Source organism: Mytilus trossulus, chromosome 7 (genome assembly GCF_036588685.1).
Source record: "Mytilus trossulus isolate FHL-02 chromosome 7, PNRI_Mtr1.1.1.hap1, whole genome shotgun sequence".
In the NCBI taxonomy this organism is placed as follows: Eukaryota; Metazoa; Mollusca; class Bivalvia; order Mytilida; family Mytilidae; genus Mytilus; species Mytilus trossulus.
The window spans coordinates 69,181,141-69,199,652 of NC_086379.1; the positions used below are offsets into that span (position 1 = coordinate 69,181,141).

The 18,512-nt window shown below is 31.1% G+C and overlaps 1 protein-coding gene across 1 annotated transcript in view; it reads left to right on the forward strand.

Moving 5' to 3' along the window:
* The window catches only part of LOC134726624 (caskin-2-like), an 88,982-nt gene extending 73,537 nt beyond the window's left edge, over nt 1–15,445 (forward strand). Inside the window, exons 15-20 of the mRNA XM_063591036.1 lie at nt 1,185–1,295; nt 5,375–5,476; nt 7,189–7,327; nt 8,408–10,477; nt 10,881–10,923; nt 11,787–15,445. Of these exons, the coding sequence (XP_063447106.1) occupies nt 1,185–1,295; nt 5,375–5,476; nt 7,189–7,327; nt 8,408–10,477; nt 10,881–10,923; nt 11,787–11,883 (2,562 nt within the window). The 3' untranslated portion in view covers nt 11,884–15,445. The remainder of the gene's footprint in view (nt 1–1,184; nt 1,296–5,374; nt 5,477–7,188; nt 7,328–8,407; nt 10,478–10,880; nt 10,924–11,786) is intronic.
* The last annotated feature ends 3,067 nt before the right edge of the window (nt 15,446–18,512 follow it).

Here is an 18,512-nt window from a genome sequence, read left to right on the forward strand (position 1 = left end):
TGCAATAATGCATATATTGAATTATGATTTTAAGGTCAAATGACCTTGATCAATACAAAAAAAAGGAGGATTTGTTTGTGCAGCAGACACCAGTAAATTAGGGCAATACAGACTGGTGGTGTTAATTTAATTCAAACCATAGTTCTATGTGGTCAGACTGCAATGATTGAGTTCAAAGTAAACATGTGTATCGCAATATGTAGTAATTGTTTTGATGTTTAGAACAGATACACCTAGATAATCTTACCTGCCCACACATGCATTATCTCACAAAGTGTCAGGTTTTTTTTCAGGTTTTTTTGGTTGTTTCATGTTTATCAAACATTAAAAAAAAGTTAGAAAATAGTTGGCAGAGATTCTGTTATTGTTCTAAGATCTGGCAGGAATGCTACTGTATAGAAAAAATGTGGCCAAGCTGACATAGAAAGTGAAAACATTGCAATAATTAGAATGTGCTTCATGGCACCTATAGTTGATGGGAGAAATCACTAACAAAACCAACAATGACCACTTCACTATGTCAAGTTTTAAGAAATGTTTTCAGTTTATGTTCAATGACCATGTCTTGACTTTGAAATCAGCATCTTCTAACGGGCTGATGGTGAAAGTTAGCTGTCAAACATCCTCGTCCTTTAGATTCTGATCAAAACTTGTCTCATTTGATATCATAACATAAAAAAGAACATGTGGTATGATTGCCAATGACACAACTATCCACAAAAGACCAAAATGACACAAACATTAAAAATTATAGGTCACCGTACGGCCTTCAACAATGAGCAAAGCTCATACCGCATATAGTCAGCTATAAAAGGCCCTGATAAGACAATGTAAAACAATTCAAGCAAGAAAACTAACGGCCTTATTTATGTAAAAAAAAGTAAGCCATCTCCTTATTCTTATATTGTATATAATTGTTCTTTTTTAATGAAAGTCATTTTGATGCTGATGTAATCATTGGCCAAACATTGATCTGGTACTCATTAGAAACTGTCACAGTAATGCAGTCTGTATTACTTAGATGTCACATGGACTAGAGACATCATAGAACCCTGTTTATCAGGAACATGACATTGATATTTTAAGATTTTTGTAATTGTAATTTATCTTTTACATTTTCAGGACCATGATGACATTGATATTTTAAGATTTATGTGATTGTAATTTATCCTTTACATTTTCAGGACCATGAGATATTGAAGACGTGGTTAAGGGACCTGAGATATGAGGAATATTTTGGTCTGTTTATAAATGCTGGATATGATATGAGGACAATTTCTAGGATGACCCCAGAGGTAAGGTCAAGTGAATAGCTTGGTAAAGTCTTACAGATAACTGACATAACATTAGACTTACTCAATTGTCATACAATGAATCTTTTCAAAGATCTCAGTTACATATTCTTTCACTTTTATAACACCATAGTCCACTTAAAAGACTCTTCACATGTATCGTTCTAGTTGAGGAGTCACTTGTTGTAATTGACCATTTGTTACTCATAAAGAATTCTGAAAATAAGACTACATTGTACAACTTATGACAAGTCTTTCCTTAACAAACTGGTACAAATATTATAGGTCACCAGTAGACGGGAATCCACCTTGAAATCATGTTCCTGTATAATTGAGACAAAGTTGTATGAACAGTTGGACCAACTTAAAGAAGTCAGTCCTAGTATAAAAAAAAGATGTGGTATGATTGCCAATGAGACATCTATCAACAAACGATCAAAATGACACAAACATTAACAACTATAGGCAACTGTACAGCCTTCAACAATGAGCAAAGCCCATACCGGATAGTCAGCTATAAAAGGCCCCGATAAGACAATGTAAAACAATTCAAATGAGAAAACTAACCGCCTTATTTATGTAAAAAAAAATGAAGTAGTATGCCTTAAACCAAGACGTCATTCAATGAGATTGATACTAAGCATTTATCATGCTTTTCATAACACATTATCTAATTGTTGTAAGACCCCTCCTAAATTATTGAAAATAATTATTCTGCATTGACAGTAGTATTTTGTTGTGAATTAGGTACACCCATCCCTGCTAATGCCCTCAAGATCTATCATTATAGACCCAATCTATAGAATAAGGGAGGTATTTGATGGAAATATGATAAGTATTCCTTCTTAATGTCAAACTTTCATCTGATGTTTCTGTATCATCCCTTCTCCACTACCAATATTTGTACAAGTTAAGATTTCTTCTTTTTTTTTGTAATTTTTTTTTGAAGTTTTTATTAGTATTTTATTTGCAACAAATAACTGCTACAACTCAAATTAAAATCTAGAAATAATTTTTTGGATGTTGCTGTCAGGAACTGTTTGAGATTTGATGATAGAATGAGCAGTTAAATAGCTATCTTTCAGTATGTTTTTGTTATTTATTTATTTTAATCTTTTTGAAGTAAAGATTAGTGCTTATTTTCTAAAATAAAATTGAACCAATAAAAGTAAGATAACATTTAGGTTTTTACTTTTTCTATGTAACTCTATTGTACATTTTGAAAAATTAGCAATTAACGAAATCAAAATTTCCTATAAAGTTATCTTTATATTTATTATGCATTAGTTTTGAATTATAACTATTGCTAACAATTGAAATTGAAGAATTAATTATTTCTTAAAGATGATCACAGTGACTGACCTAAAAAAATAATTTCAAATTAGATGTTCATACAAGTTTTTAGGCTAAGCTGTCATTGGAAGTTTAACCTACATTTTATTTGAATACAACAGATAGAAAACCGTGGATATTTCATATATTGTAAACAGGTGCCCTTCCATTTGGCGCATTATGTGCATTGTGTTTGACCTCATTTTCATAGTTCATCAACTGCTTAAAAAATATAGTTCTTTTATTATGTTATTTTCTCACTTCTTATGAGTAATAGGATACAATATTTGGTACATAAAATCATTGCTGGGTCTAAATAATTAATAGGGTTCACCTGACCTTGACATTTCATGGATCAGCATTCAACATAAAAGTTTTGTGGTGTAGTCTGTATTTGATTTATTATAGTTGATTATAAGGTGAGTCTCTGTCTGTCTGTCTGTCTGTCTAACTGACTATGAACTTAATTTCCTGGATCTGAATAAAATTTAATAGATTAATTTAATAAAAGTAAAGTTTGTGTGAAAAAAGTTATAGTAAAACCTTATTACTTTTAAAAAAGTATCGACATTAAAAATATAGTGCAACATTTCAGCATACATATTTTAAAGCAGTTACATTTTTCTTGTTATTTTATATAATTTAAAAATTTTGATATTCTGCGATGAAAATAAAAAAGGAATGGAATTATGGAATAAAACAAGACTGAATGACTGAATAAGACATTAAAGTACATGTATTTTTGATATTTTATAACAAACATTTTCATAAACATTTGAATTTACTGGTGGTACTGCCTCATCAGAGCAGATATTTGTAACCATCAAATAAAAACTTCATAGCTTCAACTTCAAATACAATTTAATGTATAGTAATCTTAATAATTATAAAACTGATATATAAAACACTTGTTAAAACATGTCAAAATTAATTACGTGATTCTGTGCTATCTCTTATAATTACAGACTATCAATCATGAAATTGATGTTTTGAAATTTGTGGCATATCCCATAAAAATTAATGAAACATTTCAACATAAGAATTCTAGCTAGCAATGTTATTCCAGCAAACTACTCTATCTGACACTTTGATTCAAGTTCCTTATTGCATTCTCTTGAAAATTAACAATTCTATTAACATATAATACTACAAAACACCGTTAAAGATATATGAAGAAAACGAAGCTTAATGTTAGTTTTGGAAAATTCTCAAACTTACGAACAGTTAATTTTTAAGGAGAATGTATGATATATTTGATAAATTAGCAGTGGGCATATGTTTTTGTGAAAAATTACAACGCACTTAACATCATCCATGCTATTAACTATTATCCTGTTTATACAACAGGTGTTTAGGTAACAGGTTAATTACATGAAGATATGCACATTCTTATCCTGCTTATAAATATTCTTCTGTTATATAACCAAGATTTATGGCCTTTTTTTTGTTGCTTAAGGGTGTTTTTAAGTAAACAACTAATATAGGGAACCTGGTGTAAACTCAATGATAAAAGTATCACGTGAAGGTAATCTAAGAATAATTTAGTGAAGTTTGTATTTGTAGTATTATTTTCTGCACCTGTTTACTGGTCCATCTATTGACCCTCATGTTTTGTCATTGTCTATTTGATAAATGACCAATCCCATCATTGAAACAACCTATCATTCTTATTGAGGAACTTTTTCTCCTTTTCCTGAGATTTTTAATTACAAAATTATCCATAGTAAATGTCTGTCTAACAGGTGTGACATGACTTTAGGTCTGATTTTAGTGTTTCTTTAATCATGGAAACAACCTTTTTCTCATGGTGAAGAAATTTTTCTGCTTTTTCTGCGATTTTTAATTACAAATCAAAATGTTTGTTGTCAGTATAATATAATTGGTTAGGCAGCTGAGATGTTAAACTGAACCAATTTTTTTGGGGCTTTTTATTTTTATGCCAAATGTGTTATCTTGATATAGGAGGGACATTTACATGTATCCAGTATTGTCATGCCGAGTTACCGTATAGCGGGTTATTTTCGCGGGGTGTAAATTTTCGCTTATTTTCGCGGATAGAACAAAATCGCCAAAATAAATTCCGCCAATTTAAAAGTGTACATGCAAAGGTATTGATAAAAGTTTCGAAACCGCCAAAAATAATAACCGCAAAAATATTTCGTATACCTTATTCAATGAAAATCGTGAAATTTTACACCCGCGAAAATAACCCGCTATACAGTATCTTTCCACTAAATACAAAAGGTTTCTAGAAATTTGAAAGAATTGATACAACTAGATGCACTTTGCTGGTAATCATGGCAATCTTTGAAGAACATAAACTTTATAGTTTGATATTTACTTATTTACTTAACCTTTGATAATTGTCTCATTGTAAAGGAATTTATAGGTTTTTTACATTATTTATTTTGAATATTTGCCAAGCCCAGTAATGACCACATAATATCAATAGGATGTTAGGAGGACTTCTGACTTTATTTATCAAAAAGCAACAATCCTGACAACTTATCTGATAAATCATAAAATCGGAGAGTGATTAGCAACATTAAACTAAGAAGAGGTGAGAGGAAGGCTATTTTATACATTGATTACCATAGGGATTTAGACAGAGAGGCTGATGTATTATCTCAACCAAAATTATGGCAAGCATGGCAATGACCCAGGTTATTATTTATAAATCTTTAACACTTAAGTTTATGTTGTATGCTTATAAACCTTCAGGTGATGATAACTTTTTGATTTTTTTTCAGGATCTGACTGCTATTGGAATAACTAAACCTGGTCATCGGAAGAGGTTGAAAGCTGAAATTGCCAGACTTAACATCAGCGATGGCTTACCTGATTATAAACCTGTACGTTTTTAACTTAAAAATAATTGAATTTGATATAGAAATTAGCTGTCTTATTACTTAAAATCTCTACCCCGTTGTTCTTGTCAAAGTATACACATTTTTTCTGTTATGGTTAAAATTTGATGCCACTTACCTGTTAGATTACCTATAAAATAGATTCAGGGAGCCTATTCTATTATTAAAGTTGGCTACTAGAACCTGTAATAAGCAGCATCACTTTTACAACTCATACGATTTCAAGCAAAAACAAAAGTGATGAAGTGGTCCTTGGGGTTGTATCCTATTTGATGTGTAATACTGGGTAAAAGAACATGGATAGTAAACATCAGTGAGACATCAGCCAAACATCAAACATAAACTAAACTAAAAGGCATCTTTGTATTAGTTAATGTTATTTTATAGATCGTAACCTTCTGCCAAGCCTTCCTTTAGCGCAGAGAAGCAGTGATAGAATAAAACATGTTAAAAAGGTTGACATTATCACTAAACGTCTGCAGAGTAAACCAAACCATGTCTGTTTTCACTAACTTTCTAACTGTATGGAGAACAGTTTGACAATGAAACAAATAAGAGTTAACAAAGTAAATGCTTACAATAAAACAACCTGGAGGATTTGGAAATAAATTTAGATAATGAGTTTTTAATTGCTGAGTTTCAACTGTGCATACTATTGAATAAACATAAAGTTTCTTCTTCACACAATAAAACTCAATTACATCGGTTTATAAGAAACAATGGTTGCTTTGAAAACATCAAAATAAGTTTGATGGAACAGAGGTAATACCATGTGACATTTATAGCTCTGTTAACGCTAGTATTGATATTGTACGTGTTTTGTACATGGCACTAGAATGATCAAAAATAGCATATTCTAATAAGCAACTAGTTATAAATCTTCTAATTAACATTTATAAAGCTACTAATTAGCAATCATTGAACATATGCCAAATAGTACTTAGGAGAGAAAATATTGATTATGGTTAAATTTTTGCTCTTTAATTTTGTCATTACACACAGTGTAACATTGATCACAATGTAAAACTAGGAACTGTGATGTAATAAGACAGTAAAAACTACAAAAACAACTTAGGTTTCATAGCATAGGTCATATTTGCCATTCAATTTATATTGAAAGAACCGTATCGTGAATATGAATTCCTCAATAAGAAAAAGGTATTTTTTATTGATTTTGTCACATTTTCATGCGTATAAATTGTCTATGATTTTGAAGACAGATTATTTGGTGAAGAAATTAGTGACAGAATAAGGAGATGTGGTATGATTGCCAATGAGACAACTGGTCATAATAAACCAAATGGCGTAGATGTATTCAACTGTAGGTCCCTGTATAGTCTTCAACCATGAGCAAAACCAATACTGGATAGCACACTATAAAAGGCCTGACATTACCAAATGTTAACAATTCAAACAAGAAAACCAACAACCCTATTTATATACAGAACAGCAAATCAAAAACAAATGGGATAAACTGTTACAAATGACAAAGACTGATTTTGATTCCTGACTTGGGACATACACATGCAAAATGTTTTGATAAAAAAATAAAACAGCACCGAGAGTTTCCATGTTAAATGAATAAATACTTCAACCAAGTCCTGATTGGTATTTTTTCTTACATCTTTTAGGTCAAAATTTGAGGTCAACTATCCTATGCACATTTGTTATATGTTATGGTTGATTTTCTTTTGTAGACTACAGTAGAAGAATGGCTTCACTTGTTACATTTAGAGCAGTACTGTAAAACCTTAACTAGTCAAGGCTATGCTGATATGGACAGTGTTACTGATATTAGTTGGGAAGATTTAGAAGAAATTGGAATTTCTAAGCTAGGTATGTCTTGTTTTTGGTGATTGATCATGAGTAAAATTTTACTGAAATTTGTTTTGTCTGTGTTTTAAGACTTATGACACTTTTTGTTGGTATCCAATCTGCTGAGTTAACTTATATATTAGTCTTTTGTAAAGGAAATGCTCATTTAGCTTTCAGTTTGATATATACAAGATGTATTGTGTTAAAAACAGTTATATAAATAACCATAAAATAAAATTGGGAACGGAAATGACGCATGTGTCAAAGAGTTGAGAAAACAACAGAGGGTCACCAATGGGTTTTCAACTCAGCAGGAAACATGCATATATCTTGATTTCAAACAATATACAAGTTCTTCCTTTAGATTTGTTGTTCTTTATATCTGTATTGTGCAGTTTTTACATTTTTGAAAGATAAGATTTCTGATAAGTAATGAAATAAGAAGATGTGGTTTGATTGCAAATAAGACTTCTATTCAACAAAAATAGTGACAAGGGTTCAAGATACTACAAATCACTATAGCATAAGATCTGCAGCAAGGAAAAAAAAACATACATGCATACTGTATAAAAATTTATATAGATTTCACAATGACAAAATGTGAAACAATTATGAAAAGGAAAACCAACAGTCTGATTTAAGATAATAAAATTAAACAAAAGACAATTATGGCAGACAGAAACCAAAAACAGCCTTGATGTATTTATAAGAAATTACTTAAAATAATAAATTTAAATTAAGTATGCCATTACATGACCTTTAATGTTTTATATTAGTTTCCAGATTACCAAGTACTCACATGATACCTTGTCTGAGTGTATCAACTTTTTAAAGTTTGTGCATGTTGTCTTTTTAGTACTGGTAATGTTTTTTTGAATTTGTAGTAATTATTTATTTATTCTCTTTATATTATATACAACCAAATATTCATTATAATAATAAGGAAGATATGGTCTGATTGCAATGAGACAACTGTCCACCAAATGATATAGCACCTATAGCTCATTACTTTGAACATTCGCTGCAATGAGTTAACAATATTAATCTAAAGATAAAGATTTAGCTGTAATATCTTCAATATTATTTTCTTGGTATTTATAGGTCATCAGAAGAAAATAATGATAGCTGTTGATAGATTAAAAAGAGTAGTATCTAATGCTAAAAGACAATCCACTGTAGATGGCAAACGAGGATCGTCAGAAATTTTAGATCCACCACATAACAATATTTCAAATCGTCATTCTGGAGAGGCAATGTATAATCATAGACCTAGAAAATCTTCTTCAGGAGAAAGTTTGAACAATAGTGAACAAATGTATAATCATTCTCCTGCCAGACAGAGAGGTAGTGATGGTAGCTTGGACTCTTGTTTTTTCCCAAACAGTCCAACTACCAAAGCATTTCAGCCAGATGTTGTGGCAATTCAAGTTAAACGTAATCAGTCGTCACCTAATTCTTCTCTGACAAAAGATATGGCAGGCCAAACAATTACGTATCAATCTTTTCAAGGACCTTCTAGACGTTCAAATGAATTTGATCGGGATAGCACACCAACAGAAGAGATTGATAATGGATATAGGGCACCACTGCCTATGGCTCCTATTGTTCCTAAAGTGCTCAATAAGCCTAAGCCGGTTGCTAAGATTGTTGCGAAGGCAAAACGTTCAAGTAAAGAGTACTCACCAGACTTTGTAGAGGCAGAAAAATTAAATGAGTATTTAGAAGATCATATTGAAAAATCTGTGATTACAGGAAATGGAGGCTTTAAACGACAGAAAAGTGACCTTGGATCAGAGACTGTATATGATTCACCGAAACACTCCCCCTACAATTCTGGCCTTAATAACTCTATGTCTCAGTCTTGTCCACCAGGTGTAAATGGACCTCTTCATTCATCAACACCAATAAAGAAAGTCCCTCCTCCTCCCCCTCCCAAACGAAGTAATTCTATATCTAAACAGAGCCAATTAGAATATAGTAAACAGATATCTCTTGAGAATTCACCATATGCTACAAGTGTGCCAAAAACTGGTAATAATTCACCCAAAACTATTGACAGTTATTATGTTCAAAATTCCAATAGAAATTCTGGAGGAAATTCTCAGAACAATGTGAGTAATGTACCGCCAGTCAGTGTTTCATCAAGTTCAGGGAATTTTCAGTATGCTGGTAGTATACCTAAGTCAGCTGTTCCAAAACTACAACCAAAACCGGTTATCTCAACAAAGCCTGCTGTTTCGCCTAAACCTAAAAAATCAGTTAAAGTGGCCTCAGAGACAAACTCCTTTGCTAGTTGTGTACAAAGTCTGTCACAAAAATTTGGCAGTAAATGTGGTGAGGTGATCAGTCCTGATGATATGGTTAATTCTGATGGAGAAGATTTCCCCCCACCTCCCCCACCAATAGCTATGGATATTATAACACCTAAACTTCATAATTATGGAATACCCAGTAAAGAGGATATGCACGGTGAAGAATATAGACTTCAGTATCAGAGACAAGTTAGTGCAAATAGTGTGCAAGGTTCTGAAACAAGAACATCCACTGGTAGTGCTGTTCAGTCTATACGGGGAAACCAAGGGCATGAGTCAGTGGCAAATATGTCAGACAATCATGGTGTTCATAACAATTCATTTTCTTCGCCTGTTTTAAGAAGTACCTCATTACGAACAAGTCCGAATAAGGAGTTGCCAATACTGTCTCACATGACAAAAGATTCTCATGTTGGGTCTCACGTGCCTGTCTCTTCACACAATACATCATCATTTAGACGATATAATGGTAGTCTCAGTGATTCATCAACTACAATGAGATCAGAAGATAATGTAGTAAAACATTTAAAAAGTGTAGGATCACCTCAGATTAAACCAAAACCTAGACGAGAATTTTTAAACCAAGAAAATCATGCATCAGTAGGTGGTAGAGAAAAAACACCACCATATGGAACTCTTAGACGGAATGATTCTACGTCAAGTCATGATTCTAATATATCAACATCTAGTGTGGAATCTAATACCTTACCGTTTGCTAATGAAAATGTAGGAACAATAAAACAACGAGCACCTCCTTCTAAAACATCTATAGTGCAAATTAACGAGGGTGAAAATGACCTCAATCCAGCCTTATTTACTCAGAGGTCTGAAACTATGACAGCATCTCTACAAAAAAGGGGTAAGCATTTATGAAAAGTTATCATTTATCTATGGTAAATACTATTGACAATTCAAAAAAGACAATCAAGGGTGAGAGAAACATAAAGTTAAAAGTTAAGGAAAAACACCCAGATTTTTTGGTTAACTATTTTATAAAAGACCTTTCATGATAAGTTAACTCTTTCTGAAAAGATTCCTTTCATAATGATCTGCTGATTACTACTGTAAAATGATATAGGTTTCAGTGGTAATTGTTGTCTCTTAAAGATTTTCATACCGTTTAAGGATACTATTACCATGTGATCACATACTACCTACTGGTATGTTTTCATTGCATTATTTAGCAAATTTTTTTAAGGAAATTCTAGGCTTTCGCAAGATTTAAATAAAACATAGATCAAACATACTGTATTATTTTACAGATGTCATTCATGAACAAACAGGAAGTAACGGTGTAAATAAAAAGTAAGTAATTCATGTCTACTTCAATTTCATAATCTTTATTAAAAAGCTATCCTATTCAGGATCCTGTTCACTGAGAAGAACTTTAACATGTCAGATCTTTGTAAACTCCAAAAAAATAGTTTCCTTTCAACACTGAAATTGTGCTAACACGTTGTATAGACAGATGTTAATAAAAAAGTAATGTCACAAAAGTATTGAACTTAGAGGAAAATCAATTCGGAAAGTCCATAATCACATGGCAAAATCAAATAGCAAAACGCATCAAAAACAAATGGACAAGAACTGTCATATTCCTGACTTGGTACAGGCATTTTCAAATGTAGAAAATGCTAGATTAATGATCAATTATATGTTTTGTTAACTTACAACCTTCAACATTGAGCAAAACATTATTGAATAGTATTTATGGTGTATTCCTTTAGAATTTGTAAAATCAAGATATAACATGATAGCCAATGACACAACTATCTACCAAACACCTTGACGTATACCAGAAATTTGTTTGCTATTTGAGTTCTGTAGATGTTATTATGATATTGTAAATTTAAGATTATTTTCCTAAGAATTTTATCAAAAAGATGGTTCATGCATATTTTGTCTCTGTTTACTTCATATTATAAGAAATAAATGATGAGCTCCGTGCTATGCCGAAAGAAGAAGCTAACGGTATATGCAATGTATGACCTTAATATAAACCTTAGCTCTGTAGATGTTGTTATGATATTGGAAAAAAAAACAATTTTCCTAAAAATCTTATCACAAAGATGGTTCTTTCATATTTCATCTCTGTTTGTGTTGAGTGACTTTTTATAATAATTTTTCAAGAATTAAATCTTAAATATTTTGTATTGTTTGTTTTATAGTTCAGAAGATGTTCTAACGGATATTGACTTCATGTTACAAGGATTAACTGATGAACTTGATGCTATGTTAGAAGATGAAGCCATGTGTAATGGATGACCTCAATATTAACCTTAGTGTCACATGTCTGTCACATGTCATCAGTACTGGTTCCTTGTCTCATTTCACCTGTGCTTATTTCTTCATTGGGTGCTTTACTGATTACTACCTCCTAATCAAGTAGTTTTATGGTCCTGTAATTTGTCATCAATAGTAATACTACTAGAGAAACAAGATAGAAAAAGGAGTATGATATGTGTCAAAATATCATAGGCCACAGTGTACTGTATAGCGGGTTATTTTCGTGGGTGTATAATTTCGCGATTTTCATTGAATAAGGTATACGAAAAATTTTGGCGGTTATTATTTTGGCGGATTCAACATTTTTAACATTACCTTTGCATGTACAGTTTTAAATTGGCAGAATTTATTTTGGCAATTTTGTTCTATCCGCGAAAATAAGCGAAAATTTACACTCCGCGAAAATAACCCGCTATACGGTATGACACATTATCAGTGACCAAAACACATCATAACATCAGTGACTACAGTATATGTCAATGACGGTCAATGAGTGACCACAGTATATGTCAATGACGGTCAATGAATGACCACAGTATATGTCAATGACGGTCAATGATTGACCACAGTATATGTCAATGACGGTCAATGATTGACCACAGTATATGATATACTATCGATGACCACAATACATGTCATAACAACAATGACAACGAGAGAAGTAATACCATTGATAAGAGATCTGGAGTCAATGAAAGATACATTACATTACATTACTTTATGTGTATCTGAAGGATATATTTAATTCTAAGGTGCTGAACATATTCACATGTTTAATATCCTTTAAAAGACATCACAAATTTTTATCATAAAAGCCTTGTTTTAAATGACATATACCCGGTATAACGATCAGACACTGTACAAATTTTGATTGTGTTCATTTTAGTCACTTTCTTGCCTTGGACAATTAGATCATAGAAACTGTGATTTGTACTATGTAAATGAGTTTTGTGATGTATGACAATTAATTATCTGGTAGTTAGATAAGGTAGTGATCATATTTTAGAGCAGATTTCTTATTTTGCAGTTTGTATGTTAATCTGAATTATTATTAAAACAAGGTGCTCCCTTATATTTTAAAGTCTTATTACGTTATTGGAAAGACCTGTTTCTATTTTTCCATTTACTTTTAGACATTGGATAATTCTTTGTGCAGTGTTAAAGTTAGTTCCAATGTCAATTTTAGAAAAAGACAATATCAAAGGCTATTTTTTTTTTTTTATGAAATATAATGTTTGAAACAAGTCTTAAGTTATGAGAAATTATATTTGCAATTATAGCCTATTACAGAAATATAAAAATTGTGCTTAGCATATATCTGAACTTACAAACTTGAATTAGAGACAGACCCTAATGTCTTACTTTGTGCAAACCTGATGTACAAAAATAACTTAATGAATATCTGTTACTAGTACTTGTAAATGAATTTTAAAAACTGTTATTGCACTTACTTCTAAAAGTAATGTTGCTGTTTAAGTAAATTTTATAATGAATAAACATTGTTAGTTTTCTTCCACAATGGCACAGTATTGCTCTCATTGTGATATAATACATAATAACATATTTTATGATTTTGGCATTTTTCAGGATTTTATTTTCTTTGTCATGCTTTGCACATTGCTGCAAAAATCTCTCAAAATCTTCGCTTTTCTTGCAAGGGTTTATTCTATCTAAAGGTGTACAAGTTCATCACCATTATTTAACTTCAAGGAAATTCCAACATTACCTCAAAACAAATCCTGCTTAACCAAATCTTAACGAAAGATTTAATATTTATTAATGGGGAAGAAGATATATGTAACATATTATATAATGTTGCAACCAAGCATATTCTTCAGTCCAGATTTGAACACACAATAATGACTTTTTAAGAAATTTTGTTGTGCTTCATATTTTAGTTAATGTAAGTGAAAAGCTATGAAAAGTGATGTAGGTCTTAGATGAAATTATTTGGATATTCAAACGTTGTGAGAATGTTATGAATAAAGTTTTTGGAAGAAATAAAAGCATGATCAGAAATTTACAGATATAATTTAGGAGATTTGTTTGATTGTACTCAAGTGCCTGTTTATTTTCTACCTCTTTGATACTTTATTTTAAGGGAGGTAATTCAATACAAATACTATTGTGATATGTGGTTGTGTGATAATTTTTCTGACAGCTTTTTGTATTAGATTGTAAAATACTTCAAACTTGCACTGTATATTTGAACAGTTAAGCCTTAATGTAGAAAAAAATACATAGTATTATAATATATATAAATGTTCTTGTAGGTTATCACATGTCTTCAATTGTCTAATTGGCCCTCCTTGGTCCATAGTATCAATTATGGAAAGTTTAATTATTCTTTAATAATTCACAGGTATAGAAAAAGGTTGACTGGTACTTTGATGGTATATAAAAATATTTGTTTTGGTCTTATTGGATAAGATGGACATCAAATACTGGGAAAATTAATAAAGATACAATTCTTCTGTCCTATTTTAAGAAGTAATTATATGTTAAAGGTTTTGTTTTTACATCAAATAAAAAATTTACACAAGATTATCTAAAACAAAGAATGTCAATCATTGATCGTCTGAATACAAAATTATCTTTCTTTTAGAATTTAGTTTTCGATTTTTTTGTAGAATGAAAGAAGGATAATTTTAGTATTCTCGATGGAATATGAGATCTATTTAGTTTGTAAAAAAAATATATATAAATGGTTGTGACAACTTTGTACTTTCCCACCAACACCTGTTTTTAAGGTGAAATATTTATTAAGTAAAGCTGTTTACAACTTTTAAGTCTCTTCTTTCTCATTGAAAATTTTACCACTTTACAGTGATATTATATTCTGTAAGGACAAATTGTTTTTGATCATTTTCTGTAAAATAAATAACAGACCCTAAAGTTTTTTTTGTGCCTTTTAAAGAGTAAATACCAAGTTTACAACAAATGTGTTTATTCTGTACACAGTTTTGTTTTTACATCAAATAAAAAATTTATGACTTTTGAAAATAAAACATATAAATTAAGTTTAATAAAGATTTTACACTGATATAAATATACTGTAAAGTTCATATAGGTTTCATGCAAGAAAGAAAAAATAGCATTTGAATATAATCAGTAGAATTATGATAAAAAAAAAAGATGGTGATATCTTGGTTATTTTGAAAGTGTCCTTTTGACAAATCGTTAACACACGGAAGCTTTCATAATGAAGTACTTGTAGTAAAACAAGATTTTTCATGTCTTTTTTGTTTTATTATTTAACTGTAGTTGGTTCTCATGATTGGGTAATGAGTTTTCTACTACTGTTAAATGAATTTCTCTTAATATGTTGACAATATTTTGTTTAAAGTGGCATTTCCAGAGAGTTTCTTGAACAATAAGTTGCTATTAATCTGTCCACCAGATCTTTCAGAAATTTCATACAGCATTTAAACTGTTGTGCTTCAGTTTGTGAATATTCATGAAGAGTGCCTTTGTCATATATTATATTAAACATTGATTCACTATGAAGAAAATCTCTTTGAATGAGATATTTTACTATATACATGTAATAAAATACATACAAAGAAATTAAGCATAATATTTTGCTTATAAATCTGCACTTGTGCTTGGAGGGTTTTATTTATGCATACACAGCAATTTTTGTGCTCTTTTGAGAAATTTTATGATTGCATGTTTGATCTGATGTGAGCTTTTCTATAGTTAATGAAGACATAATTAATTATGTAATTAAGAAAGTTATAATTAATTATGTAGTTGTTCTGTTATTGTTTATTTATTTATCGTTACATGTTTACAAACTATTGTAAATATTAAAATGCCAAAAAGATGTATGAAATTAAACAGGAAATAATAAAAAATGAAAGTATACAATTCATTGTTTATTGTCTCTTCAGCAATAGAATTGAGGATGGAAATGGGGAATGTGTAAAAGCGACAACAACCCCACCATAGAGCAGACAACAGCTGAAGGCCACAAATGTAGCAAGAAACTCCTGCACCCTGAGGCGTCCCTCAGATCTAAACCCTCCCCCTATACCTCTAGCCAATGTAGAAAAAAAACAATGCACAACAATACACACAGTAAGACTCAGTTTAAGAGAAGTCCAAATCCGATGTCAGAACATGAAACAAAAGAAAATAAACAAAAGGACAATAATACATAAATAACAACAGACTACTAGCAGTTACTGACATACTAGCTCCAGACCTTAATTAAAGTGATTGAGAGTTTATGTCTTCAACATATGAATATCAGGCACAATCCCTCCTGTTAGGGGTTTAGTATTATACCATCATGAAATATATAAGAAGAACATAACCTGTGTCATGCCAACCACTGTTTTTAGAATAAATGTGTTTAATTGCGATGCAACGACTCTATTAGTGAATCAATATTAAAGCCAAAATAGTCAATCTATAATGACCTGACAACAGTATCATAACTAGATCCCATCTTAATAAGTATGTTTAAAGGTATTTGAGGTGGATACTGACATTTTTGTGCTTTGTAAAGAATATTAACATCAAATTGGAATGTCCAGATGGCGCAAAATAATACACCTTGGGTAAAAATGGACACGATATGATGTGTTTGTAGATCTTACTTTACTGGTCATTATTGCTGCTTACAGTTATCTCTATCTATTATCTATAATTAATTTGGCCCAGAAGTGACAGTTGTAAATACTGTGTAAATATTTATAACAAAAATTTAAAAAATGGTTAAAAATTAACTTTTCAGGGCAAAAACTCCTTAGGGTGTCAACTGACAATTTTGGTCATGTTGACTTATTTGTAGATCTTACTTTGCTGTACATTATTGCTGTTTACAGTTTATCTCTATCTATAATAATATTCAAGATAATAACCAAAAGCTACAAAATTTTCTTAAAATTACCAATTCAGGGGCAGCAACCCAACAACGAGTTGTCTTATTTGTGTGAAAAATTCAGGGCAGATAGATCTTGACCTGATTAACAATTTTACCCATGTCAGATTTGCTCTAAATGCTTTGGTTTTAGAGATAAGCTAAAATCTACATTTTACCCCATGTTCTATTTTTAGCCATGGTGGCCATCTTGTGTTGGTTGGGTCACCAGACAATTTTTTTTAACTAGGTACCCTAGTGATGATTGTGGCCAAGTTTGGTTAAATTTAGCCCTGTAGTTTCAGAGGAGAAGGTTTTTGTAAAAGTTGACGATGAAGACAGACGACAGTGGCCAAGTTATGCAAAAAGCTCACTTGGCTTTTACGGCTAGGTGAACTAAAAATTAACTCAAAATCTACATGAAGGACTGATTGTGACAAAGTAGAAAATTGTAGTTGAAGTGAAATTTTCTAAGCAAAAGTAGGTCACAAACAGATATCCTGAATATACAAAATGAATTATCAGTTGTCTTTGTTCCATGCAGTGTATCACTCTGCTCAGCTCTTCATTCCTTGTACTGTCTTTTACAGAATTTATGTACAGAAAACCTAATATCTATTCTTCCTCAACCATAAAGCACAACTATTGAACTTTTAATTTCCGGGTAAACATCAAATAGCAGCTCAATATCAGATAAAGAAGAATCACAACTGAAAACATGTCCAATATAAACTTTAATTCATGTGGCAATAATAAAGTCAGTAATTTTATAACCACATGTAAAAAACAATGAAAAATCTTCCATAAAAACTAAGTATTATATGTACCAAATATCACCTCGGATGAAAAAGATGGGAAATGGAAAAGAATCATAACCGTTAATCAAATCAAAAGAAGGTCAACCTGATTTATTACTGCTAACAAAATAGCATGCAACTATATTATTATTAAGCTTCCATTTTGTTGTCTCACCTGCATCAAAAGTAGTATGAATGACAGGTACAACTATCCAGCAGGGGCAGCATGAACTATGCGTATAAAGCTTTATATTTCAGAAGGTAGTGGATGCTTCATATCTTACCTGTAAGATACCTGTAAGATCGTTGTGGGGCTCATATGGAAGGATCCTATCCTTTTTAGCCCACCATATTTTGGTACACTTTCAAAAACTGATACAATCATCAATCCTGCATGATTTGGTGCATTATTTCACACAATTAAAAGTTATATATAAAACTATTTGTGTCCTCATCAATTTCCTAACTGATACATGACTGACTCCCAATGACGGTCTATACTAATTTTAAAGGCTTCCACAGTTTTAGATGAAATAACTTCAACTGGTAGGTTATTCCAATCATTAATAATACGTTGTGAGAAATGTCTTAATCGAAAAGAAGTGTTACATCTAGGTTTTGCTAATTTCCAATTATGCCCACGGGTATTAGTACTGATGACAGTAAAAAATCTTTCATAAGATATATCTTCGATTCCTTTTAATATTTTGAACGCTTGTATCATATCACCTCTTCGCCTTCTGTGAGTTAGGGAGGGTAGTTTAAGTACTTTTAATCTGTCTTCATAGCTTAAATGTCGTATATCAGGAATTAATTTCGTTGCTCTCATCTGCACTTTTTCTACAGCATTAATATCTTTCTTTAAATGCGGATACCATATTGTATTTCCATATTCCACATGTGGTCGTACCAACGCAACGTATAGTCTTAAAAATGTATATTGA